General features: G+C 37.9%; 1 protein-coding gene across 1 annotated transcript in view; it reads left to right on the top strand.

Moving 5' to 3' along the window:
* The window catches only part of LOC132862724 (kelch domain-containing protein 8B-like), a 95,625-nt gene that overhangs the window by 61,086 nt on the left and 18,390 nt on the right, over positions 1 to 16,149 (top strand). The window contains exon 5 of the mRNA XM_060894926.1: positions 3,404 to 3,628. Coding sequence (XP_060750909.1) covers positions 3,404 to 3,628 — 225 coding nt within the window. The remainder of the gene's footprint in view (positions 1 to 3,403; positions 3,629 to 16,149) is intronic.

Genomic DNA, 16,149 nt, shown 5'->3' on the forward strand with positions numbered 1-16,149 from the left:
CAGTTGTGTCTGTGGGAGTCTGCTGGGATAAAGATAGAACAGCGACGAAATCATATTAAGGCTATACAAGAGAGATGAGTCTGGATACAAGAACACACTATTTATGGCAATGCGATTTCAGCCATGACCCCGCAGGTCTGTCTGTGCTCTGACGTAAGGTCTCAAAAACAGATTGCCAAATCTTGGTCTCTGTATCCTCCCTTTATCCACTCTGGCACACACACACACACACACATGCAAACACAAGTTGCCTCCTAAAATAGGATCCCATGTGTTTGGAGGAAGCCAGCATGCTGTCTGCTGTGGAATCGTGTCAATGACCTTGTTTTTAAGAGTTCCTTACTAACTATCTTTTCCTCTATCTATCTATCTATCTATCTATCTATCTATCTATCTATCTATCTATCTATCTATCTATCTATCTATCTATCTATCAGTCTGTCTATCTGTCTGTCCGCCTGCCTGCCTGTCTGTCTGTCTGTCTGTCTGTTCGGATCACCCTTGAGTAACTGTGCTCATCTATTATCTGCTCTTCTTTGTTTTCCAAGCAAGCAACAAACATTTGGCCTATAAACATCATTAGCTAATGAATTGCCACATTACCACACACAGAATTGCACTGTAATTTGTACGGGGGTTTGTGAACCTTTCGCTATCACACTTTCACAGCACAGATTTATTTTATGAACATAATCAAACTATCGAAATATCAGGCACATTTCTAAAATATGAGCCTTTATGTTTATTTATTTATATACTGTTAACTTTCATTCCTATTTTTTTCAACAAAGAACCCAAACTACCAATTTATACCAATTCATACATTTTCTACCATAACCACACAGATTCATCACAATTGCAGATAGACTCAGGTTGGCATTATTAATCTTGATGATATCATGATGTAGTATAAACAAATACTCTTGGCTTTGTATGTCATGTCTCACATGGCTATAATGTAACACTACATCGTTTTCTTTCTGATGTAGTGTAGTAACTGTGACAATCTGGTGAGTGTGTGCAGTCCACACATTAACAAGGGTGCATATGGCTCACAGCACACAGGCCGTCTGTCCACAGAGCTGGGAGACTAAAGTCCGGGCCAACGCCAGATGCACATAAGCATAACCGCCTGTTACTCTTTTTGATAAACTCTTTCTGATAAGGATTGTTATTGTTTTTTTGTTTTTTTTGTTTTTGAATAAATTAACTTCAATTAAAGGTTCAGATTTTTAGCATGAGATTAAGGTAATTAATCACTTTTTAAAATTGTAGCATTTATCTAATAACTGCTAGCATTTTTTTATGACTCAGCTTCAATCAAATCAGCGTAAAGAATTGCAAAGCACTTAAACAGGCTGCAGGCTTGCTTCTCTCTGTGTCTCTCTGTTCTCCTGTTTCTTTCTCTTGGGGTGTATTGAACTTCAGTTAGCACTGCATCTCTTCCTCCTCTCCTACACAGTCCTGCCTTTGGTTTTTCCCCTGTGCACATATGTGGTTTTTTTTTTGCTGCTCTCCAGATCTTTCTCTTAGTGCAGTGTGAACAGCGCCAGGGATGTATGGGGATCAGACACATACAGAAGGCATGTTAAATTGAACGTTAACATAAGTAATATTTTACTTTTTTATATAAAACCCTTTTTTATATATGTGTTTTAAAAAATTTTCATGTGGACCAACCACATGTCATTGTCCCTACACACACACCCATACACACACACACACACACACACACATAGTAATATTAGTAATATTAGCAATATTAGTAATATACTGTAACCATAAGCACAATGATCAGGGAGAGGACAGTATGCATAATGATGCTATAGTTGAACTTTTAAAAACAAAAGAATGGGATATATATATATATATATATATATATATATATATATATATATATATATATATATATATATATATATATATATATATATATATATACATACACACCCATGGCTATGCTTATGTTGTCAGAGCTGAGTATGGTCTCTCTCTCTCTCTCTCTCTATATATATATATATATATATATATATATATATATATATATATATATATATATATATATATATATATATATATTAGAATGTTAATTTATTCAAAAGTTCATTTATTTCAGTAATTCAACTCAAACAGTGAAAAGTGTTTGGTACATTTAATGATTTTGGCTCACAATTTACCATTTGAGTTACCAAACCCACCATGAGTTACCAAACGCACCAATTTACTATTTAAAAAAATTTGAATACTTAACTAGTGAATGTTTTTAGTGAATTGTTGGTGTTCTGGAAAGTATGTTCATTTACTGTATATCTCCTCAATACTTAGTTGGGCTCCTTTTGCTTTAATTACTGCCTCAATTTGGTGTGGCATGGAGGTAATCAGTTTGTAGCACTGCTGAGGTGGTATGGAAGCCCAGGTTTCTTTGACAGTGGCCTTCAGCTCATCTGCATTTTTTGGTCTCTTGTTTATCATTTTCCTCTTGACCATAGTGAGTTTGCTGGCCAGTCAAGCACACCAATGCCAAGGTCATTTAAACAACTTTTGGTGCTTTTGGATATGTGGGCAGGTGCCAAATCCTGATGGAAAATGAAATCAGCATCTTTAAAAAGCTGGTCAAAAGGTAAACAGTTCTTGGTAAACAGGTGCAGTGACTTTGGTTTTCAAAAACTCAGTGGACCAACACCAACAGATGACATTGCACCCCAAATCATTACAGACTTAAGAAACTAAACTTGGGCTATTAGCTTCTCCACCCTTTCTCCAGACTCTAGGACCTTGGTTTCCAAATGAAATACAAAACCTTAGACCAGCTAAGACGCCTCTGATGTTGTCTTTGGTTCAGGAGTGGCTTAACAAGGGAATACTACAACTGTAGCTAAATTCCTTGACACTTCTGTGTGTCCATTCCTTGTCCATTCCTTGTGAAGTTCGCTCAAATTCTTGAATCGAATTTGCTTGACAATACTCTCAAGGCTTTGGTTCTCTCGTTTGGTTGTGCATCTTTTTCTTCCACCCTTTTTCCTTCCAGTCAACTTTCTGTTAACTTGCTTTTATACAGCACTCTGTGAACAGCCCCTGTATTCCCCATGATTGTTAGCCTAGTGAACCAAATATGTATATAATATATGTCACCATATTCAAATTTTTTGATATAGTGAATTGGTGGGTTTTTGTTAAATGTGAGCCAAAATCATCACAATTAAAAGTACCAAAGACTTAAACTACTTCAGTCTGTGTTTACTGGATTTATATGATACATGAGTTTCACTATTTGAGCTAAATTACTGAAATAAATTAACTTTTCTATGACATTTTAAATTATCGAGATGCACCTGTATATGTATATATATATATATATATGAGAATCTTAATCTGTTCAATCTGTTTCTTGTCTGGGCATCAGGTGGACGTCAGGGCAAGATGCCAGTGACCGCATTTGAGGCCTTTGACTTGGAGATGAAGAGCTGGACACGCTACCCATGCATCCCTAGCCGCAGGGCCTTCTCCAGCTGTGCCGCCACAGAGCGTGCCTTCTACAGCCTAGGTGGACTTCAGCAGCCCGGCCCTCACAACTTCTACTCTAGACCACACTTCGTCTCCACTGTGGAGGAATACGACACAGAACAGGGTGAGGCCTGCTCCCTTTCTCACACATATGTACAATCATGCACTCTGTCAGCACTGTGGCAAGGAAGAGCTCGAAGCTGTTTATCGAGCTCTGCTAAGTTTGCTCCTTTTCGTGCAGCGCAGACCTACATTTAGGCAGAAGCTCAAACACACAGCTTTGAAATTTACATTGACAATACACAACACTTAATACTATATTTATGGAGCCACAGCTGAAGTAAAACAAGCTCAAATTGAAAGCTACATTGCATAGGATTTAAAATAAAAATATAATACATGATCACTTAGCTAGCAGACAAAAACGGATTCATTCCTACATATCCTGTATAATAATTTGTTCCTAAATTAAACATTCCTGACCTGCTGTGAGTCACCCTGACCATACAAAAATAGTAATAAACAGTCAGGGTTGTGTCATAGATGTCTGGTCTAGAGGGAAATTTATATGTATATGCAAGCTCATCACTTTAGGCATGTAAGATGTCAGATTCCACAGTAACCGAGGAGAGCCAGAAAGCAGTTGATTAGACTGTTATTTAGAATATGTGCTGTTTATGAATCCACAGAATGGGCGCAGGTACATGGTGGCAGTGCATGGACACTGCTGTTGGATCTGTCAATCACAGCAAGATCTGACCAGCTGCTTAACCAGCTGTGCAGCTAAAAAACAGCTTTGACAGTATCATCAATTTACAAAACAACTTTTTTTCATAACATGACAGCAGATAATTATATCCTCAGACTCATGCATGTCCCAAAATGTATAGTATCATAATAAATAGTGTTATGAATTATCCTGCTTAATGCATGGTAGTTTAATTGGTTAATCTTTGTACTCTCTGTGCTTCTGTTTCTGTTCTAGTTGCGCCTCTGACCCTGTCCATTTGTGTTTGCCTTGAATTAGATTGTCTGTGTATGCCATGCTGTTTTGTTGTGAGGTTTTTCATGCAAGTTCAGGCCTATTTGTCTTTCTTTATTTGGACCCTGCTTGTGTTTCTATGACTAATGATGAGCAAAACAATTGCACACAGTTGTGTAATACAGCAGTGACAAAACAGGGTGAAAACAAAACAAAGAATTACAAAGGAACATGTCAATATAAATAAAAAATCACAGACAGGGAAGTCAAAATGACACAGCGAGTGAGTTGGCACTAAAGTGACATTGATATAGTAATGATTGACAATTGTGGTATACAAATATATCATAGTTGTAGGTTTAATATTGAATAAACATGTTTATGACACTGACAATTGTTTTTGTTACATTTATTGTTACAGTACAAGTGGCTGATCAGATGCAAATATTACTATTTTCATTTTGTTACCTGTTAAATAAAAGATAAAAACTAAAATTTAAACAAAAAAAGTGTCTTGCTATATGATTTGCCACATCACCAAGCAATTCAAACCTCTACCCCACACCCCCCTTGCTTTATAGTAGGCCAGTTTCTTTTGACCTAGATAAGAGGTTGAAACTGATGATGGTCTAAATTATGCAATCCTGTTAAAATCATGCTGTTTCTTACTGAGGACTATGCTTTATCTGTGTCCCATGAAATCCCATTCCCTTCTGTGTAGCCCTGTGATATTTAATATGAGTGCATGGCTTCTTAAACTCATGCTACCCTGTGAGGTTTTACACATTGTGCTGTTCTTCTGAATGCTTTGTAGCATTTAATTAAATTGTCATTTCACTGGTCATGGAAGCTGCTGTGCCTGTCACAGGCACTATTCGCAAAGGAGTAGGGTGAGTTTCAGTGATGAGTTCCGAAGAGAAATCTTTCACATAAAGCGGAAGACCCCCTGTGGGCTGTCAGGCCTTATCACCAGGAAATGTGTGTTCACTTTAAAATATCCTATCTCTGTCTTCTCATTTCTCATTTCATTCAGTTGTTGTGTGTGTGTGTGTGTTTGTGATCATGTGTGTTGACTCTACAGATGGTAATCTCTTCTGTTGATTTGGAGCTCAAAATAACCCCTTAGCTCATATGAGATTCCAACCTGCTTATATCAAACCTTTTCAGGTTTTCAGCATGCACCATTATCCTTGTTGCTGATTCGGTCAGGGGAATAGAAATGACTAAGAATGAACAGCAGAAACAAGAATCAATAGCAGTGAAAAAGCTAGACGATTGTGAAGCCTGAGAAGGCTTGGTGATGTTTTTTTTTTTATATTTGCCGTACTGTGCAGTGCCCATTGTCAGACAGACAGAGAAGAAACATTTTATTGTTTTAGTTTGAGTAGATTATTTGTTATTGAATGTCTGACATGCTGGAGAGGAGAGGAGGAGAGGAGAGGAGAAGAGAAGGTTGCATGGTACAAGCAATATACATCATAATACAGAACATTTGCATTTTAATATCCCATCACAAAAACTCACTGTTGCAAATTGTGCAGTGAATGGAAGTCTTTTAGGATTCTGAGATATGTGCGGTTAATAGACAAAAGTGCGTGGGGCCTGTGTATGGTTAAAAGGTTATCAGTAATTCAATTATCCCATTATCTTTTGCTAAAAGGCTTTGAAGAAAGTATGTGACTGTAATTACAGATCCACAGATACTGACCATGGATATAATTACACTTTTCTGGTAGTTAATATACACATTTGTGTATACAAATCATGAACACATTTCTGTTTTCCAAACTATGCTACTAATTTACAGAATTGGACTCTACTATAGTTAATATTTTCCAAGTATCTTTGGTTACATCAAATATTTGCTTCTGGAGTGCTTGGCCCCATTTTTAGCCCACCAGTTCTTTTATCAAATAAGTAAAAGAAAATCCAGGAGCCTTTCTCTCTATTTCTCTCCCTTACTCCCAGTGCAGGTTATTTGGTTAATTACATGCGCTGAGTTTTTCTCCTAGGCTTGAGTTTTGTCTAAGAAGCATTTTCCAGCAGCTTAAAGCAACCATGCTTGAAAGCTGGCAAAGATGTTTGTTAAAAGGTAGCCCTGCTGCCTCGCCTGCTGTTCACTTCACTGTGGTAAGGGCAAAGCTGTTTAAAAGATTGTATTTCTTTCTGATATCAGAGGCACTTATATATTTGTGCCATAGCCCTGTCTGCTTTAAAATTTTAAACTTTTGTTCTAGTTTTCTAGTTTCCAGTCCCTTTTTACGGTTATGCTTTTCCGTTTGGTTGCGTATTGGTTTTTTATTTTTAGTTTTTTTTTGTTTAAAAAAAAATTTATGAAACATTGGGATGTGTAAAAATGTTCTAGTGGGCAATATTTAATAATCTAACTATAGTACATTTCAAATAGTGTTATCATAATGCCCTGGGATGGTCTTGTTTCCTATTCAAGGTTTGTCCAACGTCTCTGTCATAGTTTCCAGACTCACTGCATCCATGGCAAGGTCAAAGTGGACAGTGAAGATAGTTGCAAGAATGAATAGATTAATGAAATAAATTAATTGAAACAGCTTTTTTAGTGTAACTGAGAATTGTAGGTCAAAAGTGGAGAAATACCACATTTAGGTGAGCTAGAACTTAATTGGAGCTTGAAAAATATTGTGTTAAATCATTGTTACAGTTTGGATGTCAGCTCCTTTACAACAATTGGTTATCATGTCTGTTTAAGTTAGCAAGCTGGTGTGAGAACTGTTGCAGTAGATATTAACAATAATGACTATACTGCTGTTATAAACTAGAAATGTCTCAATGACTTCAAGCTTCCCAGCTCCTGTGGCTCAAAATGCATCCAATTCAAAACCCCTCAAACATAGATCTCTGCAATGACCAAACAGCTCCACCATGGTCTCATTAGTCCAGAGTTGTTACAAAACATTTGAGGTTTGTTCAGGTTTTAGAATTTGCCATGCTAGATGTCTGACAGTAGAGGTGACCTAGGAGAGCCGGTTGAGTGGAACGAGGGTGTACCCGGGGAAGTATTAATATTTAAATCCCTCATATAATAAATATTTGATTGATATACTTCATTCATGATAACACTAACTGCAGATGCCACCTAGCCAGCAAAGAGAGAATGTTAAGAGTCACATTCTTTCAGTCGATGAGAGGGTATTATCTTTAGAATGCAACACATATTTATGAGTTTTAGTCAATTTTTATGCCATGTACTTAAACTGAATATTTATCATTATATGTAAACCTGATATGGGGTAACAACGATACTTTCTTCTTCTCCTTCTACTTTTGGTATTTCCCGTTAGGGGTCGCCACAGCAAATCATCTGTTTCCACCTACCTCTATCCCTGGCATCCTCTACTCTTGCACCAATTAAATTCTTGTCCTCTTTTAACATATCCATATATCTCTGACCTTGTCCTCAAAACAGCCAACATGTGCTGTCCCTTTAATGTGCTTGTTCCTAATCTGCCTCTTCACCTCTTTTCCACACTCCCCGTCGCACTGGTCGGTTGACCCCAAATACTTAAACTCCTGCACCTTCTTGACCTCAGCCCCCTGTAACCTCACTGTTCTACTTCCGTTACTCTTGTTCAGACACATGTATTCTGTTTTAATAAGACGGATTTTCATTCCTCTTCTTTCCAGAGCAGACTTCCACCTTTCCAGGTGTTCCTCCACCTGCTCTCTACTCTCACTACAGATCACAATGTCATCCGCAAACATCATTGTCCAGGGAGATTCCTGTCTGACTTCCTTTGTCAACCTGTCTATCAAAATAGCAAAAAAGAAGGGACTCAAAGTTAATCCTTGATGTAGCATCACCTCCACCTTGAACTCCTTGTCTCTTCTGTCTCTTTCTGGACATTGAGCCATATTGCTGCTCACAAATATCAACTTCTTTTCTTAGCCTAGCTTCCACTACTCTTTCCCTACTCTTTAGCTTCATTGTGTGGCTCATCAACTTTATACCTTTGTAGTTGCTACAAATCTGCACATCACCCTTGTTCTTAAAGATCACTAGAACACTTCTTCTCCATTCCTCAGGTATCTTCTCACTCTCTAAAATTCTATTGAACAATCTAGATAGAAACTCCACTGCTGTCTCTCCGAGACACTTCCACACCTCCACACATATGTCATATGGACCAACAGCCTTTCCACTCTTGATTTGCCTCAGAGTCTTCCTCACCTCCTCCCTTCTAATCTTTGCTATGTCCTGCTTTACAATATTCAGCTCTTTATCCTGTCTTTCTCTCTCATTTTTCTCATTCAACAGCTCCTCAAAATATTCCTTTCATCTTCTCTGCACACTACACATCTTCTCTAACACTCCTCACATGTCAGCACTTTACCATCTCTATCTTTAATCACCCTTATCTGTTTTACATCCTTCCCATCTCTATCTCTCTGTCTTGCTCACCTGTCCTACTCACCTTCCCTCGTGTCTAACCTGGCATACAACTCATCATATGCTTTCTGTTTGACTTTGACACACCTAGCACCCTTCTACCTTTTTTCCTGATCACTTCTGCTGTTGTTTCCTAGTCATCTGGAAGATCTTCCTGACCACCCAAAACCTGTCTCAGCTTCTGTCTGAATTCCTCACAACATTCTTCCTTTTTCAATTTTCAACACTTGGTCTTCTTTTCTATATTTCCTTTCCTCTTCTTCCTTACCACCAGAGACATCTTACAAATCACCATCTAATGCTGTCTGGCTACACTCTCTCCTACCACCACCTTGCAGTCACTAATCTTTCTCAGATTGCCTAGTCTATGTGGGAATACTCTCTATCACCTCATCTAACTCACGCAAGAATCTCTCCTTCTCTTCTAACTCACAGCCTACTTGTGGAGCATAACCACTAACAACATTCAACATCACCGCTTCAATTTCTAACTTCAAATTGATTATCCTGTCTGACACTCGTTTCACCTCTAAAACATTCCTAACATACTCATTCTTTCATTATTACTTCTACACCATTTCTCTTCATATCCACACTATAATAAAATAATTTGTATCCCCCTCTAATACTACATAGTTTGCTCCCCTTCCACCTGGTCTCCTGCACAAATTGTATATCTGCCTTCCTTCTCTCCATCATGTCTGCCAGCTCTCCACCTTTCCCTGCCATTGTACCAATGTTAAGTGTCCCTATTCTCAGACCTATACGCCTGCTCTTTCCTTTCTCTCTCTGTCTACGAACGCTTCTCCCTCCTCTCCTTTCTTGACCAACAGTAGTCCAATTTTTGTGGACACCCTTTAGGTCAACAGTGCTGGTGGCAGTCGTTGTTAACCCGGGCCACGATCGATCCTGTATGGAATTCTCACTGACGATTTGCATAATTCATTTTGGCACGTTTTTACATTTACATTTACATTTACAGCATTTGGCAGACGCCCTTATCCAGAGCGACATACATAAGTGCTTAAATCTCTAGCATAGAATACATTAATGCTGGCTCACTAAGTTACATACTTAAGATACCATGAGTTTAAAACATTTGTTCAAAGTTACAATGAAAAAGTGTCAAAGGTGTTTTTTCTTTTTCTTTTTTTTTTTTTTTTTTTTTAAATGCGAAAGATAAGGAAAGAAGAGCTAGTTGAAGTGTTTCCTGAATAAGTAGGTTGCGTTTTACACAACGTTTTACGTTTTACACCGGATGCCCTTTCTAATGCAAACCTCTGTTTTTATCTGGCTTGGGACTGGCACAGAGGTCACTGGCTTGCAACCCCTGTGGCTAGATTTCAACAATACTTTCAAAAACAAAATAATTTCATACGTTCTCAAGTTGCTTATTTTAATAATAACATTGTCTTGGGTTATTTTTCTTTTGAAGCAATATATGTTTATTTGAGAAACGTTTTTGGCTCCTTTATTCACTTCCTTTCCTGTATATCACTGACTTCCTCTGGATAATCTGCAGGATTGGGGGTTCTGCCTCTGTGGTCTCTTCAAACCACTTTATATCCTGTAAAGCCTTTCTCTGTGGACCAGAGCTGATCCCTACAATTCTGAGCTAAAGGCATTCATCTCTATGTGGACCTCCATTCTGGCTCAAAACTACAACATTTCACTCGGTTTCACTCATTATATTTAAACTGGTGTCTGTGTATGTACATAAGAGAGAGAGAGTCAAAGAAAGTAAAAAAGATATTTCGTTCTTCGTAGGTAAAATAGGATTAGTCTATTTCTGTAGTTAGCTATGCCCGCAGAAACCTCTTCTTCTGTGCTTATACAGACAGTTAAGTAAAAGACTGACATCCAGAATGCTGAATAATACAGTAACTCATTTTTCCTCAAGCACTGACATGAATTGAATTTTTATGCAAGCTATTACTTCTACAGTTAGTGGTTTTATGCTAATGTTCCCTGCAGCAGTTTTTTACAATTTGCTCATTTTATTCTACATTAAAGACACATCTTTATTTGTTAAATATCTGTAAAATGTAATATCCCTCACAGAAATCTTTAAGTCTTTATAAGTTATGAACACGATCCATAGTCAGTGTATATTTATTCCCTAGATTACAAGTCACATAAAACGTAGTACATTCTATTTATTCACTCGCCTTTTTGAATTAATTTGTTCATATTAAAGTCAGGAATATGCCAGGCTGTAATAACCCTGTCAAAGCAATTTTCAAATCATGTGCATTTGTTGTTTACCGATGTCATACTGAGTTGGCTCTGTGGGAGGACAGGCTATTAACAGACAGCAGGGGTGTGAGGTTTCTCCTGTGCGCAAAGGTGCTGGTTTGGTTCAATGGGAATCTGCTATCCTCTTGTATTCACATGGGGTTTACTCTTAAACACAGGTCAGATGGCTTGCTGTTTGTGTTTCTATCCATGTCAAGACTAGATCAAACACAGTCTGACAGTCTTTCCCTAGACTCTTTGCATTAACCTTGTAACAATTTGTCCTATTTGTCTGTGTTCTAGCCCCTCATTGCCTTGACATTGCAGCATCCTTTCTCCTTTTCCGTGTGTGTTTGTGAGAAAGAGAGAGAATGAGAAATTGTCAGTGGTAGTCTGCACAGGACTGAGACCAGTCATGAGTCAAATCTAGAGAGTGAGCCACAGAGTCGGGGTAAGCTGAAATATTGCAGCGCTGCCCTCTCCCCTCCACTTCTGTCTGCTCACATTGATACCGCACTGCGCATTTACACACACACACCATGCATGCGCAGACTGAGCCAGTTATCAACTGTGAGTCATGAGCACTCGCATACCAGTTATAACAACTCACCAACAAGGAAATTAGACCTAGAATAATATTGTTCACAATCAGAAATACAGTAGTTTAGAGTGAGGTTTGTGATGTGGGTTTTGGAGAAAATTGTAATTGTATTGTAATGTTATATATATCCTTCCTTTTATTTAGCCAGTGTTTATGCTAGGTGCATAAATTAGAGTCACTATAATTAATTATAGTTAATTATAATTAATTAGAGTCACTATATACTCTCAAGAGACTCTCAAAAAACCAAAGTTGTGTGTGTGTGTGTGTGTGCCTGTGTGTGAGAGAGAGAGAAAGAGAGAGAGAGAGAGAGAGAGAGAGAGAACTTGCTTGTTGAATATAATAACCTTCACTCTTCTGGGGAAGCTTTCCACTAAAATCAGCCAGATGATCATTTATGAGGTCGGGTACTGAGGTTGGGCAAGAAGGCATGTCTGCGTTCCAATTCATCCCAGAAGGATTCTAGAGGGTCAGGTCTCTGTTCAGGACAAGCTCTTCCACCCCAGGCATGTCATTATGGACATCACTTTGTGCACAGGAGCAATGAAATGCTGAATCAGGTTTGGACCTCTTAGAAGAGAAATTGTAATTACTGTATATAACAAACAAAGATATTTGATACAATTGTGTGACTCCCTGTTGGGGAAGAGCCATATATGTATGAGATATGTCCATGAACCATTTTGGCCGTTCATTACACAAGCTTGTTCTTGTGGTCACATTCATTATAGCATGTAACATGCCCTCATGCCCTCACTGGTCTCCCGTCTTCTTTCTCTTAAAGCTAATAAGAAGGAAAATTTAAAATGCGCTGTCCCCCAGCAGAAAAGTTAAAGGAAAAACTTTGCCTTCCAGCACTGACTGAAGTTTTTTTTCATACATATTAAAATACACGTCTCCAGCACAAGTTTTTACCATTTTTTGGTGTTGTTGTTTTGAACACTTTAAAAATACAAATCTGTGTCCCTGTGAATGGGATAATAGTGTGATTTGAGAATTAATCACCTCTGTGTAATAGTCAGTATTATTAGTAATAATAATAGTAATATATAGAATTCTGTCTGCCTTAGCAGAAATTCAAGACATTTTTTTAACCAATTATGGTTGCATTTTAAGCGGTAGAAGATGGATGAGTCAAACAAAAATAATAACTGCTGCTATTCTGAACGTTTCAGAGTCCTTTTTTCCTAAATAAGATGGATGATGTTGAATAATCTTAGCTAACATTGGTAAGTTGAATAAGGTTGGTTATGTATTATAAAATTTGCACTCACAATCTGCCGTCACTTTACATCACAGATTGTATATACAGAATTTAAAAACAGTCCCCTCTATCACTTAAAATGTTACTGAAATGATAACATACAAAAAAAATATTGGTGATTTACTGTTTTGTAGTGTAAATGTTGTTTTTTAGACTTGATGATTCTGCTTTATAATTCTTGGCTGTAAAATGATTCCCTGGTAAACAGCAATGGAATTTGATAACTCACATTAAAAATAGATGTCAAATAAATAATTTAGGATCTTTTAATATTTGACATAGACAACGAGAGATGTGCTTGGGTGGAGTGAGAGTGTGTGACAGGAGCCAAAAGCCTACATTGCCAACTGTGCCATAGTCAGTTACTCCTCCACACCCAAAGGCCCTAAAAACGTGTTAGAACGTCCTGCATTGACATGAATGTTGGTCGTGATTTGTATGGATATCCCTCTATGATTAACTTCTCCAGCATCTATTATATAGACACATTTCTAATGTAGTAGAATGGCTGTCAGCAGGCATTCGCTAGAAATTTGTATACATATTTAACAACCCCATAGAGTGATGCAAAAAATCCAGGCTGCAATTAGACCACAAATAGGCCTGTTTTTCATCTATGCTAAATCAAAAGTATCTGATTAAAGCAAAGCAAATCTGAAAAGTTCTGAATGTTTCCACAAAAATATATAATCTACATGTTATGTGGCAGTGAGTCAGTGAGATGATTTATTATTGTCAATGTCATCATAGATTATTTTTTTATTTTTTATTTGAAGCAACAGCATTGCAGGACATTGTGTTTTTTACTTAAATTACATCAACGGTAGACCAGAAGAAATGACCGCAAAGACAGTCATAACTGATTAACTCACAGCACTTGCAGGATCTAGCTAACAAAAAAGTGCTCAGGGATAAACAGCAGGCAGTAAATTACTGTGTCTTGGGATGATTGTAGCAGACACCGTGCAGCAGTAAGTGAATTACAATGCTAAATTTGCCTCATCAGCTAATGGGCCCAGGTTATCATGATTCAGCAGTGAAATCTATGCCAACACCCCGCTAGCAAGCAGCTGTCTGTATGGGTCATGTGGTTATTTCTTTACTGAACTTAATAACAATATAATGCTGTGTGCTATTCTTCTAAAACTCTGGCTATACATAGAGTATAACTGGATGTAAGTCAAGCCTCAATACTTGATTGATGCAGTGCAGAATCATTAAGCATTTATCCTTGCTACACATACTGATGTTAATGCTAATAGTCTGGTTGTGGTCTATTAGCTGCTCCAGTGTCTCTGTAAGTAGCGAGTAGGGCCTCATTACCATCTTAGTCCTTGCAGCTGGGCTTTGGGTGATGGAGTGTGCCATGGCAGGGCGTGCTCAGTCATTAGCCGTGACGATTGTTATTGTGATTATGTCTGTTCCGCCGCTGTTTAAATCAGGCACTGCACATGCAGCTATACCAAGTTTGCCACCATACACAACATCTGCCTTCCACAAACACTGTTCTGACCACTCCAAAAAACAAGGGGCAAGGTCTGTACTGTATCTGTAACTGAGGAATCTCAAGCATTTTTAAAATTGACACCACTTTAAGTGTTCTCTTTGTGTGTGTGTGTGTGTGTGTGTGTATGTGTTTGTGTGTGTGTTTGTGTGTGTGTGTGTGTGTGTGTGTGTGTGTGTGTGTGTGTGTGTGTGTGTGTAAAACACTGTGGGCTCTCCTGCAGCTCTTTCATGCTTTTTCAATTTATAAGTGCCATTACCTTTCCTTTCTGTACTTCTGCAATGTTTTCTTTCTCAGCTGTCATAGTTTTCAGTCGTCAAGGTCAGTAGGCATGTGAAATGTCTAGCAATGTCTTTTTTTTTCTTTTCATTTAGAAAGGGATTATTCACAGATGGATCTTCAAATGGATCCTTTAGGAGATCTGTAATGCATTGTAAATCCACCTGTCTCTCTGCAATACAATTGAGTACCAAGGCCACTACTACTGTAATTCTACACATCATAACTCACAAGATCTGTGACCCCCTGTTGGGGGAAAAGAATTTCAAATCTTTTCTTGTTACATGGATCATTTCCATAAAATGTAGCCAGATTATTATCCAAGTCATAATAGTAGAAAAGCACATGCTGCCTCTAATAACTAATAACACACAGTTATTAGTTATCTGTTGTGCTTGGAAGTGTGGAACATAATGGAGAAAGTTGCCTCAAGGTCTGAACAGCTTGCAATCACTGAAAACCCAGAAGTTAAGAAAATGTTCACAACATTGTCTAGGCTTAATAGAAGTTGTTAACAAGACTGATCAACATATATAGGGAAAATTTCATGGATTTTATTGGTGCTAATGGTGGTTCTACTAGTTATCAAACAGAATGGTTCACATCCTTTTTCCAACCTAGACTCTCAATGATTCATTGACGTGTTTAATAAAGACATAAAAATTGTTTCAGTATTATTGATTTAGGCAAAATGATTTGGGCCACATTTTCAAAATTATAAATTCTAAAACTTTAGGCATTCCAAAGGGGTATTTCAAACAATTCTTGTCATGCAGTGATTGAGGAAGGCCAACGTAGTAGTGCAACCACAAAACAAACTACTCACTCACACTCATTTTCTACCGCTTATCCGAACTACCTCGGGTCACGGGGAGCCTGTGCCTATCTCAGGCGTCATCAGGCATCAAGGCAGGATACACCCTGGACGGAGTGCCAACCCATCGCAGGGCCAAAACAAACTACATATGAGCAATTCTGACAGATCTGTGGAATGTAATTATTGGGTTGCTGTGGCTGCAGTCATTCTTTGTATTAAACAGCTGAAAACAGGGCAGCAAGTATTATGAGCTGAATGGATATTTAATGGATTATGTGTAATCCATTTTCAGTCATGCTTTCTGGAGACCTCAAGTGTAAATGCATGTTGTTTATATCTTATCTTGATGCGATCAAAATGCAAAGCGCGTGTAAATTATTCAATAAGGCAACAGGGGAAATGAAAATGAATGAATGATACCTGTTGGATATGTGAAGAAATGTCTTTATCTTGACAACAAATTTTCTTCATTCACACTCTCATTATCCTTCTTTACCTGCTGAGAGCTGTAGAATTGTACAGGTCTCAGTCAAAAGCTGG

This window comes from Tachysurus vachellii, chromosome 19 (assembly GCF_030014155.1).
Source record: "Tachysurus vachellii isolate PV-2020 chromosome 19, HZAU_Pvac_v1, whole genome shotgun sequence".
In the NCBI taxonomy this organism is placed as follows: Eukaryota; Metazoa; Chordata; class Actinopteri; order Siluriformes; family Bagridae; genus Tachysurus; species Tachysurus vachellii.